Source organism: Copadichromis virginalis, linkage group LG15 (assembly GCF_057382275.1).
Source record: "Copadichromis virginalis isolate Kocher_CV1m ecotype Utaka linkage group LG15, C_Virginalis_male_GT1.1, whole genome shotgun sequence".
NCBI classification, from domain to species: domain Eukaryota; kingdom Metazoa; phylum Chordata; class Actinopteri; order Cichliformes; family Cichlidae; genus Copadichromis; species Copadichromis virginalis.
The window spans coordinates 22,266,829-22,281,719 of NC_140632.1; the positions used below are offsets into that span (position 1 = coordinate 22,266,829).

Here is a 14,891-nt window from a genome sequence, read left to right on the forward strand (position 1 = left end):
CAAATGGGAGAGAGGGGTTTCACCCACTCAAGGTGCATTTCCTGCTACTCCCTCTGCTCGATGCAGCAGGAAAACTGTTATTCCACCACACAAGGAAAAGAAAAAACATGGTTTTCAAAGTGTGTGCTGCTTCTCATTGCAATTGTATCTGTGGCGTCTGATATGAGCCCTTTTGGTTTGGCGGTGTGCGTAAACTCTGAGCATTATGATTCAGTTTCTCATATTGCAGAAGTAAATAAAGTAAAGTGGACAGGACAACCAAACCTTACTTAACTATCTAAGAGATTAATTTTAGGAGTCACTTTAACAACAACTGGCTGTTAATAAATGAGGAACATGGAAGCTGTGACAGTCTGGTTGTGTAAGAATAATGGCAGAAATGTGAGAAAGAAAGCTGAAAGTCATAATGAGGAAGTCATAGATCGAAAACTACAGGAAGAAGACACGCTTATGCTTTACAAAGCCTGAGAAGAAAGGAGAGACTGAGAGACATGATGGTTACATTTAGATGGATAGAAATGTTTCTGTTCTTTGTACTCATGCTTCAGTTTGGAGGTAAGGATGATTTTTACACTGTACATCGTCTTAGGATTTGAAAACTATTCTTCTTTTTAATTTTAGTAATATCATTTTTATTTAGCACACAAAGCTGTGGTGTTTCTGTGAACAATGAAAACTGAGTTTGATGCACTCTTGAAAAATGTAGTGTTAACATTTTTGATTCTGTCATGTTCTCAGGAGTAAATAGTGGAGATCTTTTGCTCTCCTTCACTGTCAGAGATGGAGATAAAGTCACTTTGCCTTGTGTAAATCTCATCAACAATCATCACAACTGTGACACTACTGTCTGGCTCTTGACTGATTCAAGAGTCACACCAACAGTAGAGCTGGTTTATCTTGGACAAATCAAAGAAAAAGCCAAATCAGACAGACTGAGTGTTACAGCAGAATGCTCACTGGTTATAAAGAAGGTCACAGCTGAGGATGTTGGTCGTTACACCTGCAGACAGTTTAGAGGCAATCCAGGGAGACAGCAAGGTCCAGATGCTGTGGTTTCTCTGTCTGTTGTTAGCAGTGAGTATTTGCAACACTATATTTTGAGCTCAAACCATCCTGTTAGAACAACATGCTGACAAGTTACATTTTGAAAAAAGGAAACTTATATTTATTTGGTATTTCTCTTGAATTTCATCTTCACCAGTGACTGAACACAAGAAAGCTGTTGAGGTGACTTTAAACTGCTCTGTGTGGACATATGGACGGTGCAAACACAAAGTGAAGTGGATCCATATCAGTGAAGCTCTGGATAGAGATTACTCAAATTTAAAAACATCGGAGTCTCCCTGCTCTGCTGCTGTGACTTTTCTGAATGATGCACACAGTCATATATCAACTTATGACTTTAACTGTAGCGTAACAACAGAAGGAAAAAAAGAGCAGCTTTTTACCTTCAGCACTCAGTCATCAGGTAAGAAACCAGGAGAGATTCTGAAGAACTTTTCAAAATAACTTTGCATTAATCTGACTAATTACCTAAAATATCCGCTCATTTTATTGATCTGAAGCTTTAACTGACTGAATTTAGTTTCCTAATGAAAGGTCCACTGAATTTTATTCAGGTGAGAAATCAAATACTGCAACAACAATAAAATCAGAAACTACAACTGGAAACACAACAAAAGAGCTGGAAATCATGGATGATTCAACAAAATTACAAGGTAACCAACAATATTCAGCTTTTTTTTTTTCAATATTTTATTTTAGAATGAAATGTTTTAATTTCAGATACATGTTTTTTTTCCTCTGTATTCATCTACATTAAAAAACAAAAACAATCAGAAAATGACATTTAAAATATTATTTTCATGCTTTTCATGCTCTGTCTCCAGGCTCATGCTGGTACAGGCTCATCATAGTGCCTCTGGGTTTAGCAGCACTTATAGCAGCTGTTGTGGTCATCAACATCTGGACAAGAGCTGGTGAGAATGTTCACACATAAGCAAGAAGGGTTGATAAACCAGACATGAAGCTCTGAAGAAGCACGGGTTTATGATTTTGTATTTTACAGGTGTGTAAAGATGGTGAACAATGAAAAAGTCCAGTCTACTGAAGTAGCTTGACCAACCCTCCAGCTTCTATCAGATCTCACTGATCAGCACATCAACAAGCTTTATATTTGCACGAGGAGCAGAAGCTTTTAAAAAGAGAATCGTTGTTTTTGCCTTAGTCACAGTTTGGACAACAATTTGAAATCTTGATATGATCTTTTTAGAACCACAGTGACTTTTCTAAAATACCTGCCTGCATCAGCGGTAAAAAGCTCTTTCTCCTTGTACTGTGTTTTTTGGAGGTGTACATTGTTTTTCATCAGTTTTCAGCAGGCAGGGGTAGCTTTTGGGGGTTTTCTGGACCACAAAAATAGAAACACGTTTGACATGTTGTTTTCTCTTTCTGCAGAAGCCTCCTGTACAGCATGGTTGTTGTAAAAAGAAATACACATACAAATATTTTTCTTTTACATCTGCATTTGCTGATCATTTCTGAATTTGAAAAACATGCTCTCACTATTATTTCCAAAACACTCCTGTTGGCACTTGGGTAATAGGCACTTGGGTAATCTTGGGTAATAGATTTCAAAGCCATTTTTCATTTCTTTCTTTTTCAGCTGCAGAAAGTTAGTTTAGAGTTTTGAGCTTAGTTTTATGAGCCTGAGCCTGGATACAAAGTCATTTGTATGTGGTCGAATCTGGTCTGCGCTCAAATGAGTTTTGATTGATGATGATGTAATCACACACACTGTTATCTTTAATGGATTTGAACATAATGCAATCTTTAAAATAAATAAAAATTCTAAGCAGAAAGTCTGTTTTGCATCTCTCACTTCAGTCACTTTTGGTGTCTTGTTTCCAGTCTTTAACTCTCATGTTATTTTAAGAACAACCACTTCTACCTGTCCCATTTCCATAAGTACACCCTATCTTCGTTCATTTCTCTCCTTTGAACTCTTTGACAACCCTTCCCAGCATCCTGTGACTGGTTTGTGCTTTCATGACTACAAATGTAAATTTGGATTGGATTTTTGCCCTATCCTGTTAGCTTCTCTATTTGACTTTAAAGTACATTTAAATATGCCATTCAGCCACAACTTTGAGACCTGCCTGTCACAGTCAGGCTGCAAAGCTGACTGTGTGAATAAAGGAGGTGAACCCAAGCGCAGACACTCTAAAACAAAACTCAAACTTAACAGAAAGCGAGACGTTTATTAAGGCTGGTAAGACATTGCAAAACAAAAGGCAGAGGTGATGCTAAACAATAACCTAAACTGGGGAAATTAAAGATAAACATAAAAAACCCAAAACATGACGTGGATACGTGACACATGATAGATGGAACATAGTGGTGCAAAGGACAAAAGACAACCTGACACTGAACAAAGTAGGACAGAGGACTTCAGTACACACAGAGATAATGAGGGGATGTGGAACAGGTGGGAACACAGCTGGGACAAATCAGACCTAACGAGACAAGGAACACTGCACATAGGACAGGGACTTTCACAGTAAAACAAGAAACAGAGTGGAATCCAGACATGGCAACACAAGCTTGACAATATGAACAAGAAGACAAGAAACATGACAGACTAACACAGATGACTTAAGTAAAACATAAACTAAACTTAAGGTAACCAAATGATAATCCTATTACATAACATATTTAAAGGAATAACTTAAAGACTCAAAGCACTGCCCAAAAGCTTATCTCCATCTATACAAGGACAAGTGACCTCTGAGGAAGTTAGAGGAAGCATGAATAAAAACATATCTGTGATATCTGAAACAACTCATTTGGACTGTCTGCAGTGTTTATGTGGCAGCTTTGTGTATCCTATCTCATGTCAAGGCTTTCATTGGGGAGTGTGAACATTTCATTCTGTGGATTGCATTGCTCTACTGAAAATAAATCTCTTGTAAACTGGAATAGAAGGTGATAATTTATACTTTGCATGTCCCACTTGTAGTAAACTTTTCCCCTAAAAAGCATGATTGGATACTGAAATGTTTAAACATAAAGAATCATTCATCTTCTGCAGCTTTAAAATATCTAAAAGACACTCTGTGGTTTTTTGACCTGTGTCTGGTCGTCATTAGTGTCATGGTCCTGGGCCATGTTGGCCCAGTATTCTAAGTTTTTGTGTGTTTTGTATTTTGTTCCCTATTTATGCCTTGGTTCCTAGGTTATTTAGTTAAGATGTTCCTTATTTGGTTACCTCCTGTGTGTATCTGTGAGCCCTCGTCTCTCCTTGTGTTTTATTCCATGTTTTCCCCAGCCCATTATGTCTGTGTTCTCCCCGTGCTCTCTCTCTCCTCCTGTCTGTACCTCTGTGTACTTCCTATTTTACTTTGACAGTCTCTCGTCAGTATGCGTCATGTTGTGTTCACTCCTGCCCTGTCTCGTTATGATTATCTGTGTCAGCTGTGTTCCCCGTGTGCTCCCACTTCCCTCGTTAACCCTCTGTGTATTTATGTGCGTGTCTCCATCAGGTCAGTGTTGCGTCGTCAATGTCTCTTCCCCGAACCTGTGTGGCTTTCTGTTCCCTCGGGCTTTAGTTTATATTCCTGGTTTTGTTCTGTTACTTTGCACTTCTGCAATAAAGCAGCATTTTTGAGTTCAGTTCCAGTCTCCGTGAGTTTTGCGTTTGGGTCTTCTCCTGCCTCCACACAGCCAGTACATGACAATTAGAGGTTAAAACCTGCAGAGTTATGCTGGGGCTGTCGTATCCACATTTGCACCAAAGCACTTCCCCTTCAGTTCTCAGAAAGAGACACTTAAATAAGATGTAATGAGGAAGAAATGATGTACCAATGAAGTGACAACAGTTGAGCCTGTGAGTTTGTTGCCTCTGCACATCTATGCAGATTAATGTTTCTACCCTGTTGGCCTTACTTTCAGTCACGAATAAAAAAAGAGAGAATGAAATTTACAGTAATCTTCCAGTTTGTGTTTTAATGAGACAGTCTGAGCTGAAAATTATATGATTGAAATGTTTACTATTAACAACATAGGCGTGAGCCACAAAAAAAAAACAACAATATGTTGAACTTTCTGAAAGTGTAATAACCAACACCCTCAGCTGTGAGAACAGTTTGCTGTTACACTTAGTTTAAATGTCTAAAGGACATTTAGTGTGTGAAGCGTCTGTTTCTGACGGTAACTCTTCTACATTCTCACCAACTCTGCCCCTTCACTTCTCAGAAAAACAACACTTCACAGACACAGTGAGGGACCAACAAGTATCAGAGCAAGAAGACGTAATCTTACCTTCACAAACGGACAGTGGGATTATCATAAGTCACTGAGCAACATTCGGCTGTCTGTTCTACGTGCTCGTTTTAGTTTTACAGAGTTTGATGGCCTGCAGTGACCTTTGACCTCTTTAATATTGTTTCGTTCCCCAGCCATTTTATAAACAACAGAAATTGTCAGAGAAAGGACTTCCTGAACAGTTAGCGTGAGATAGTGAGATAACAACCACAGGAACCGCCACAGGGAGCACAACTTTAAAGTCTGCGACTGTCATTACTGTGAGAAACAGGAAGGAGAAATACCGAGAAGCATGATGGCTGAATTCAGATGGATTCACATGTTTTTATCAGTGATACTAATGCTTCAATTAACAGGTAGGAATACAGATACGTTTATAAATGAGATTACAAAAATTTACACTGAGGACATTATTATTATTATCATCTCAGCAGATTCTGAGTTCTATGAATGTATTACCTCACTAATAACAGGGAAGCTGATACACTTATTTTTCAGAAGCTCAAGAAGAAAATGAGAAAAGAGAGACTATGAGAAATGATGGTTAAATCGATTTAGCTTAAAGTGTTTTTATTGCTGTACCTGTGCTTCAGTTGGTAAGGATACATCCAACATGTGTATAAGAGAAAGATTTAAAAACATTTCCAGCTCAGTGCACTAGTGAAAATGAAAAAGATACAAATGCATACATGTGTGCATAACTGTGCAAAATTATCTGTGCTCTGACATGCAGTGTTACCTTTTTGATTCTTTGTCGTGTTCTCAGGAACACTAAGTGGAGATCTTTCACTCTCCTTCACTGTCAGAGATGGAGATAAAGTCACTTTGCCTTGTGAAAATGTGATGAAGAATCATCACAACTGTAACGCTATCAACTGGCTCTTCATTGAATCAAGAAGCACACCAGCAGTAGAGCTGGTTAATCATGGACAGATCAAAGAAAAGGCCAAATCAGACAGACTGAGTGTTACAGCAGAATGTTCACTGGTTATAAAGAAGGTCACAGCTGAGGATGTTGGTCGTTACACCTGCAGACAGTTTAGAGGCAATCCAGGGAAACAGCAAGGTCCAGATGCTGTGGTTTATCTGTCTGATGTCATCAGTGAGTATTTACACCACACCACACCAGACCACCAGTATTTACAAGCTGTGAACAACTAAACAATATGCTAACACCTTACATTTATTTTTTTTTTAAAAATGTTTGTTTGTTTGCTTTTTTCTTCGAATCTTCAACAGTGACTGAACAGAAGAACACTGATCAAGTGACTTTAAACTGCTCTGTGTGGACATATGAACGGTGTAAACACAAACTGAAGTGGATCCATGACAGTGGAGGTCTGAATAGAGATTACTCAAATTTAAAAACATTACAGTCGTCCTGCTCTGCTGCTGTTACTTTTATAAAGTCATCATACAGTCACATATCTAACTCTGACTTTAAGTGTAGCGTAACAACAGAAGAAAACAAAGAGCAGCTTTTTACCTTCAGGCCTCAGTCATCAGGTAAGAAACCAGGAGAGATTTGGTTGAGAAAATTACTTTCAACTGATGTGAGGAAAGAACTTTTAATTAGCTGAATTTGATCTTTTGTTTGAATGATGAAGATACAGTAACATCAGCAACAACAAGAACAACAAGAACATCAAGAACAACATCACAGACTGATGACCCAGGTGATTTTTCTTTTTTTTCTTTTTTTTTGGGGGGGGGGGTTCAAAGCAATGATTGAATAGTTTTTTGTTAAGTCACATGCATGTCATATTTGCAACTTTTCTACCTCTTAGACATTGAACAGTAAATGAAACGCTTCAGATATTTGTGTTCAGGTGCAGCTCTGGTGTGGCCGTACATCCTCGTGGCTGTTATTTCAGCAGCACTTTTAATCTTTGCTGTGAAACTGATTGTACTGAAGAGAGGTGAGAGAAAATCCCACATTAAATATTAAAGCTGAATCTTCTCTGTGGTCAAGTGTGTAATCCTGTTTTTCTTTTCTTTTCAGGGACCAAAACACAAGCCAATGAAAATGTGAGTTTAAAAATAATCTTTACTAAACATTTTAATTCTAGATCAGAAGTGATGCAGTGGTTGGTGCAGCAAAAGATCAAGAAAAGAAAAAAGAGGGTGCAAAATTCATTTTTGCTTTGATTTTATAATTATTAACTCCAAAAATGACCTCAGCCTATGTGCAAAGTCCTTTCTGGTCACAAAAAAGACCCTATGGTACTGGTAGTTGGACTTTTGTGTTGCATTTTATGTGTTTTATGTCATTATCTATCTATGATTGTTGCAGATGTTTAAACACTCAAAAGTAACTGGAAGTTGCACTGATGTAATGCATATATTTATTCAGGCTTGACTTCAAATCCTTCAGTCATTTAGAAAATAATAAGGTCAAACTCACAACTTCTGCTGTTTGCATTTGTTCTTCAACATTATAAAACTAACTTTACAACATGAGACTGTGCAAGAGATAGATTTCAAACTGAAGGGAAGTGAACTGTTGCTGTCAAACTAAGCCAAAAGAAGTGGTAACAAATTTTGACATCGTTGGCAGAGACGGGTCAGTGTAGATCCTCCTGCATCTCAGAGGGCAGTAATCATGTTTTCTTTACTGTGTAGGCGGATCATGAAGATGGTGTTTCCTACATCTCCATCAGCTACACCAACAAGGCTAACAGTGAAAATAAAGTAATGCATATGATATGTTTCTGGTTTCATCAGTGCATTAGTAAATGATGTTTTCACTGTGTTGTGTTACATGTGGTGAAACATACTGTGGTCTGTGTGCTTCCAGGTTCGGGATAAATGTGAGAGTGATGAGACAGTTACCTACTCCACTGTGAAAGCTTCCTCCACAGATCCCAGCAGCCTCTATGCTACCATAGAGTAAACAAAAAGGAAACTTAATCATCAGGTCATTGCTTCTGTGAAAAAGCTTCGTCCCTATAAGAATTATCGGTTTGCTCAGTTTAAAAGGAGGAAGCAGTTGTGTGAGTGCTTAAAGAGCAGAATTTGTAACATTTGAAAGGCTTTCAGATTTATTTTATCTTTTGTTCAAAGTTTTGAAATGATGTACATAGATGTGTTTATTTTGCTATTTGCCTGTAAATTTTCTAAAACTGCAGTAATTTATAAGTTTAGTTTCATTTTTTCCATAAACAATTATTCAAACATTTGTGTCTCATTGCTCTAAGCATCAAAAGCAGGATTAAATGGAATCAGGCATCAGAGTGGGAGGATATGTCTTTACCTGTATGAAAAACACAATTTTACATGAATGAATGAGAAAGTTTTATTATGTTGGTTGCATTTCTCTACTGACAACAAACCTTCCCTCTGGTGAGCAGGTTTTTTCACAAAGGGCTTAAACTTATCTAAATGAAGAAATTCAGTTCAAGACACCTGAGATTGATCATAAATCAGGACACATACATATGAGAGTTAAAGTGAAAGGAGACAATATCCACTGCAAGTTTAGAATATCTAAAGGACACACAGGCTACACACACAGTGACATTAAACTGCTCTGTGTCCACATATGAAGAATACAAATACACTGTGAAATGACTATATAACAATGACAATGGCGTGTGGATATCACAGTCTACCTGCTCAGCTAGTGTGACCTTTACAACATCTGATCATATTTACCAATCCAACAATTGTTGGAGATTTTGAAGTGCAAAGTGACACATGGTGGAAAAGGTGGACGGTGGATGTTTTTCCCATTGACTGACTTGGAGAGTGGCCTAAAAAAGTAAATAACAGCACAGGTCAGTGTTGAACAGATTTAAGCACCTGCTCCGATCAAAGTTTAGTGTTGGATTATTTAGACCTTGATCAGATCAATAACATTGAACAAATACATTTATTTCATTACATGACAAGCTTATTGTCATCTGTGAAGTCAGTGAAAACAGTTGTTCAGTAAAGTTACAGTCATGACCACAACCATACCCAAGTATATTACTTTAACCAGGACTAATGAACTTTCCCTGAACCTGCAAACGTTTTTGGACCTTAGGTGTTTTTTTAACCACAAGGGTGTATAGACAAAATACAACAATAGGAAACCCAACAACAGTGTTTTCAGTTTGGAATTATATTGGATATTATATTATTTAGATTTATATATTATATTTTCTATTATATTTTCTGTTCTGTCTTTTTTGGATTGTTCTCTTTTATTTACAGTTTTATTTTTGTTGCCTGCACTTTCTAATAAATTTCACTTCCTTTGTATTTGCCTCCTTGATTAGTCGCAGCAGTGTTTGTTTTCCCATCTAGTTTACCTTCCTTCATTACCTGTTGTGTATTTAAACACACGTTGCTGCTGGAGTGTATACTTGCTTAATCGATTAGTTGCGGCAGTGTTTGTTTCCCTTTCATTTCCTGTGGGTGTAACCACTCATTCTGTTCGATGCTTACTGTCTGTCTGCTTATGAGATTTCCTGTTGTATATTCAGCTTTGTTTGATGGATATTGTTATCTGGTCCCTGTTGGTTTTTTCCTTGCCCCAATAAAAGTTTGGCTTTTGTTTTGGATACACACTTTTCAATCAACATCACTGTTTTGTTATTAGTTTTATGTCTACTGGAGTGTATAATGGAAGATGTTAGGCTGAAGTTCCCCATGTAACAACCAGCTTCATTTATTTTTGTAACAATTACTGTTGTCCAGAAGGGGGTGCTGTATAATAATTGCAAGAAACTAAGCTACCAAATAGACACATACACTAACTGGTTTAAAAAAAAACAATACAATAGAAAATGAAGAACTTTTTTTTTCATATTTTATTTTTTCATAAATGAGTGTTCTTTATGTAAATAAGATGCCAGTGATGTTTCTTTAAGCAAAGCAAATTAAAATTGTTGCAGTCCAAAAAATGAAAAAAATAAACATCCAAATTCAAACTCTCTCTGCTTAAGTATGTCATTAATCTGCACTCTGAAAAGTAATGGTGACATTTCTACTTCTCTGGCATATTCTCAGTAGATCTTTCTCTTTCCTTTACTGTCAGAGACGGAGATAAGGTCACTTTGGAGTAAAGGAAAACAAAGGAACAAAGGAAGCAAAACCCAAGACAATGCACACATGGAACATGTTGTGGAGGTTTTCCATTTAAATAAAGCCTGCAGACGAGCGGTGAGCGGTAGCTAACATTCTTTAATCCAAACACACAAAGAACAGAAAACCAAGCTTGTGGAGAGCCTACATGACCGCGGGGCAGGTCAGCAGAGTCTCACTGAGCCTAGCATGGCTCTCAGTTAAATACCTTCTTCAGGAACAAAAGGCAGTACACAGCTGTTTCACACATTAAGGTTCACACTCCCTTCACACTTCCTTACAACACCTCCACCATTTGTCTTACAGTATGGGTGTCAGACATGTTAAAATCCAGTGGCACCAAGGCATTATACAATAAAATAATGTGATTAATACATAAGTAAAAGAAATTCCTATACAAACACATGCTCAACAAAATAAGACAGGAAATGAGAAAGGTAAACAGGGGTGCTAGTTTCAGTCATTATGCAAATCCAGTGTTATAAGGATGGGGAAAGGATGAGACTAAAGCAGTCACTTGAATGAGTGGCACTGAAAATGTGAAAACCTGCCACTGCATCCACATGAACAGAACTAGCTTTTACACTAAGGGAGGAATAAAGCCAAAGCAACTAGGACCTGAGAACTAAATACATTTTTTTAGGTTGCAAGAAAGTAAAGCAATCTAAAATACAAAATATTCCCACTTATGTTTATTCTGGTCATTTGTGGATAACACCTCCCCCGCTCTGCTGCTGCTCATTAAAAATGAATTAAACAAGCTAAATCATTAAGAGCAAAGTCTTGCTTACCATCACCAACATGGATTCTGTTAAACACTGAACAAGCAATATGAGTTTGCACAAGACAATTGGTACAAATGCATACTTTGATATATGGCAGTGGACAGGAAGTGTGCTGTGGCTTTAGTGGAGATAAAACTCTACAACACATTATTTAATATCCTATAAAATTACTCTTATTTACCTCCACCAAAATTAGTAAGACTGCAGTGTCAGTTTGGTTGAGAAGGGGTCTACACATTTGAAAAACTGAGGGAATTCATATGATCTACATTAAAAAATAAATACAAGAAATAACCATAACATTGAAAATGACCACAGCCTGAATGAGGAGGAGACAGGAAGTAAACTAGATAGGCATGTGTCTTTGACAAGTACAACAGAGTTTGCCAGTTATAGATGTGACAAAATGAGAAGGAAAACCAGAACAAAACGTGATGATTGAACACAAATTCTTCAACATTTCTCTGTTTCTGTTGCTTCTTTTTTCAGGTAAGGAAACCTTTATTTACAACTAAAACCTTTTTGCTATTTTACTTAATCTCAACAACAAATTTCAAACACACATTTTCAGATATGAAAATTAATTAGCTTTGAAAACCTCTTCCTACTGTAACACTTTATCAGCATCTAACTTACTGAACAGATTATTGTTAAGATTAATAGATGCATGAAGTAGTTTTGAATAATTCACTGTCTTAATGATAGACGTCTGATATTGATAAGTATGTTCAGTTACAATAGTCACCAAACTCTTGTTTTGTCTCAATTATTAGGTGTAATTTCTACATCAATTTTCTTTTACCTACTTTAGCTTTTATGCTGTGATACTTTCTGTTTGCTTTCTGCATTTATTTTTATATTCCTCCTTTGGAGTCTTTGTGGAGCAAATCAGCTGAACTTGTTTTGAACTGGTTGTTAAGAGTAAGCTGAAAGTCTTTATGAGGACATTATGATTCACTAATTAAAGGAAGCTCTCCGTGTATCTAGATGTATTACAAGGTCTGTGTTTTTTTTATATTTGTGCTTCAGTTTGAAGGTAAGGATACATGTAACATGTAAGAGATTTTTTTTTCTTCTTTTGAGTTTTACTTTATTTTGAAATCCAAGAGAGCTGTGCTTTTGTTTGACAACCCAAATCAAGTTTTTTGTTAGTTCTTTTGTAATAAGAATGTAAATCGTCTCCGTTCAGACAACTATTGTTTTTTTTTTCTGTTATATTCTCAGGAGATCTAAGTGGAGATCTTTCACTCTCCTTCACTGTCAGAGATGGAGATAAAGTCACTTTGCCTTGTGAAAACATGATCAAAAACCATCACAGCTGTGACACTACCACCTGGCTCTTCACTGATTCAAGAGGAAAATCAGCAGTAGAGCTGGTTAATCTTGGACAAATCAAAGAAACAGTCAAATCAGACAGACTGAGTGTTACAGCAGAATGTTCACTGGTTATAAAGAAGGTCACAGCTGAGGATGTTGGTCGTTACACCTGCAGACAGTTTAGAGGTAATCCAGGGAAACAGCAAGGTCCAGATGCTGTGGTTTATCTGTCTGATGTCATCAGTGAGTATTTACACCACAATATGTTGAAGTTCAAACTGTGTTGTTAGAGCAACATCATGAAACATTACATTTAGTGAAAAGAAATGTATTCATACTTTTTAATTCTTCTTGCGTTTATCTTCACCAGTGACTGAACAGAAGAGCAGGGATCAGGTGACTTTAAACTGCTCTGTGCAGGTACATGGACATTGTGAACACAAAGTGAAGTGGATTCATTACAGTGAAGGTCTGAATAGAGATTACTCAAACATAAAAACATTACAGTCGTCCTGCTCTGCTACTGTGACTTTTGTAAATTCTTTATACAGTCACATATCTAACTCTGACTTTAAGTGTAACGTAACAACAGAAGATGGCAAAGAGCAGCTTTTTACCTTCAGCCCTCATTCATCAGGTAAGAAAGGAGGAGAGATTTTAATGATTATGATAAAATTTTGAAAGTAACTTCACATTATTTGTTTATTTTAACAACTTAAAGTTTTAACTGACAGACAATTTATACAGACAATTTATTAGTGAAAGGGCCACTGAATCTTCTTTTTTCATTTAGGTGAACAAACAAACAAACAAACAATTACAACAACAACAGTTAAATTGGAAATCACAATTGGAAATACAGTAAGAGCAGGTCTGGGGACAAAAGAGTTGGAAAGCATGGAAGGTTCAAGAAAATTACAAAGTAATGCCAACTTGTCCTCTGTATCATTTTTCCTCCGCTTTCTGAATTTCAGAACGAAAAGTTTGAGGTTTGTGTTGTGTGTTTTGCAAAGAAAAATACATTTCAAATATGCTTTTCGTGTTTTCTTTATCTTCCCAGGCTGGTCCTTGTACAGGCTCATCATTGTGGCTCTGGGTTTAGCAGCACTTAATGCTGCTGTTGTGATCGTCAACATCTGGATAAGAGTTGGTGAGAATAATCATATATGAACAAGATTTTGTTTGTGGAAGCTAAAGTTGACTCCTTACTTGGTCCTTTTAGGGAAAAAAGCACAGATGGAGGAAAACACGGTGAGTTTGTTAACTTTTTTCGGACAAAGTATACACAATAAATAGGCGATCACACTGAATTTTGGATAAAACTGTATTTTCTGGCTCATGAACAAGTAGAACCCATCAGGATAAAAGAAAATCTTTACTTTGTCGGCTTATTAGTCTGATTGTGCTAAATGCAAAATGCAGTTACAGTTTTAATGATGTTCATTGTTCTGTATTTTACAGATGTGCAAAGATGAGGTTGATGATGGAGCAGTGAACTATGAAAATGTCCAATCTTCTGATGAAGTTTGACCGAGCCTCCTCCTTCTGGCAGATCTCACATATCAGCACATCAACGTGCTGTATATTTCTTTTTACCTTCATACTCAACCTTTTAAACAGAGACTCGTGCTCTTGCTTCAGTCACAGTTTGGATAACGATACTGAAACTGTGATACTCTCCTACTTTGAAAACCAAAGTGACTTTTATAAAAATAACTTCCTGCATCAGCTGTAAAAAGCTTCTTGTTTTGTTTTTTGAAGTGACCAGTATTTTTAATGGTTTTTCAACATTTATGTGCTTTGTCTCAGAATCCTTGAGCTTAGTTTTATCACTCTGTGTGAGGAAGAGCTGATTTAATCAGAACTACACATCTTTCTGCTTCCGTAATTACCCCCTGCTGTTCCCCCTTTTAGAAAGGCTGTCCTTCTATTGTACACGCGTAGTCAACGCATCAAAGAGGAGACTTCAAACACACAAAAACTAAACAAAAAATACAACTTTATTCATTTATTTTGTAATAATTTTGACTTGAATGTAGCTCATTTTCATTAGAAAAAAAGAGACTTGAGAGAAACACATTTTTATGAAAGTCAGGCATTTTGATTTAATATTCACATTTTGTTTTGATTGCCACACAATAGCTACACTTGTTCTAAAGGCTCACCAGCTTTTACACATTTCCCTGAGCGATGGCTTTCTCACAAAGTTTACACATGCAACCCGGACAGGTATTATGCCTTAAGTGTCACGGCTGCACAGCAGTCGTGTGGTGTATTGAAAAAAGGATCCAAAATGCAGGTACCGACTGGGGTGCGAGTGAGTGTTTATTTACAACGGTGAGAAGGTGACAAAACAGGAAGAGCAGAGCGGGGAGTAAACAAACCTAAACTGGGAAA

General features: G+C 37.0%; 3 protein-coding genes across 4 annotated transcripts; all 3 read left to right on the forward strand.

Moving 5' to 3' along the window:
- Positions 1-446: 446 nt before the first annotated feature.
- On the forward strand, positions 447-2,858 carry LOC146692408 (uncharacterized). Of its 2 annotated transcripts, XM_085432490.1 has the most exons (6): positions 471-555; positions 739-1,074; positions 1,202-1,468; positions 1,620-1,718; positions 1,890-1,979; positions 2,069-2,858. In XM_085432490.1, the coding sequence occupies exons 1-6, from the start codon at positions 492-494 to the stop codon at positions 2,074-2,076; spliced, it is 864 nt and encodes a 287-aa protein (XP_085288616.1). In that variant the 5' UTR covers positions 471-491; the 3' UTR covers positions 2,077-2,858. The 2 variants fall into 2 exon arrangements, with proteins under 2 accessions (XP_085288617.1, XP_085288616.1); XM_085432491.1 differs by lacking the exon at positions 2,069-2,858 and having other exon boundaries at positions 447-555; positions 1,890-2,060.
- Positions 2,859-5,592: 2,734 nt separating this feature from the next.
- Positions 5,593-8,685, forward strand: LOC146692409 (uncharacterized). Its single transcript, XM_085432492.1, has 8 exons — positions 5,593-5,678; positions 6,089-6,424; positions 6,562-6,828; positions 6,930-6,998; positions 7,152-7,241; positions 7,325-7,350; positions 7,945-8,013; positions 8,120-8,685. Exons 1-8 carry the CDS (start codon positions 5,615-5,617, stop codon positions 8,213-8,215), a joined length of 1,017 nt encoding a protein of 338 aa, XP_085288618.1. The 5' UTR covers positions 5,593-5,614; the 3' UTR covers positions 8,216-8,685.
- A 2,889-nt stretch (positions 8,686-11,574) lies between these two features.
- LOC146692410 (uncharacterized) lies at positions 11,575-14,209 on the forward strand. The gene is given in 6 exon segments (XM_085432493.1): positions 11,575-11,666; positions 12,402-12,737; positions 12,865-13,416; positions 13,555-13,644; positions 13,717-13,745; positions 13,956-14,209. Coding segments are annotated over 6 exon segments (1,131 nt in total). The 5' UTR covers positions 11,575-11,611; the 3' UTR covers positions 14,025-14,209.
- The last annotated feature ends 682 nt before the right edge of the window (positions 14,210-14,891 follow it).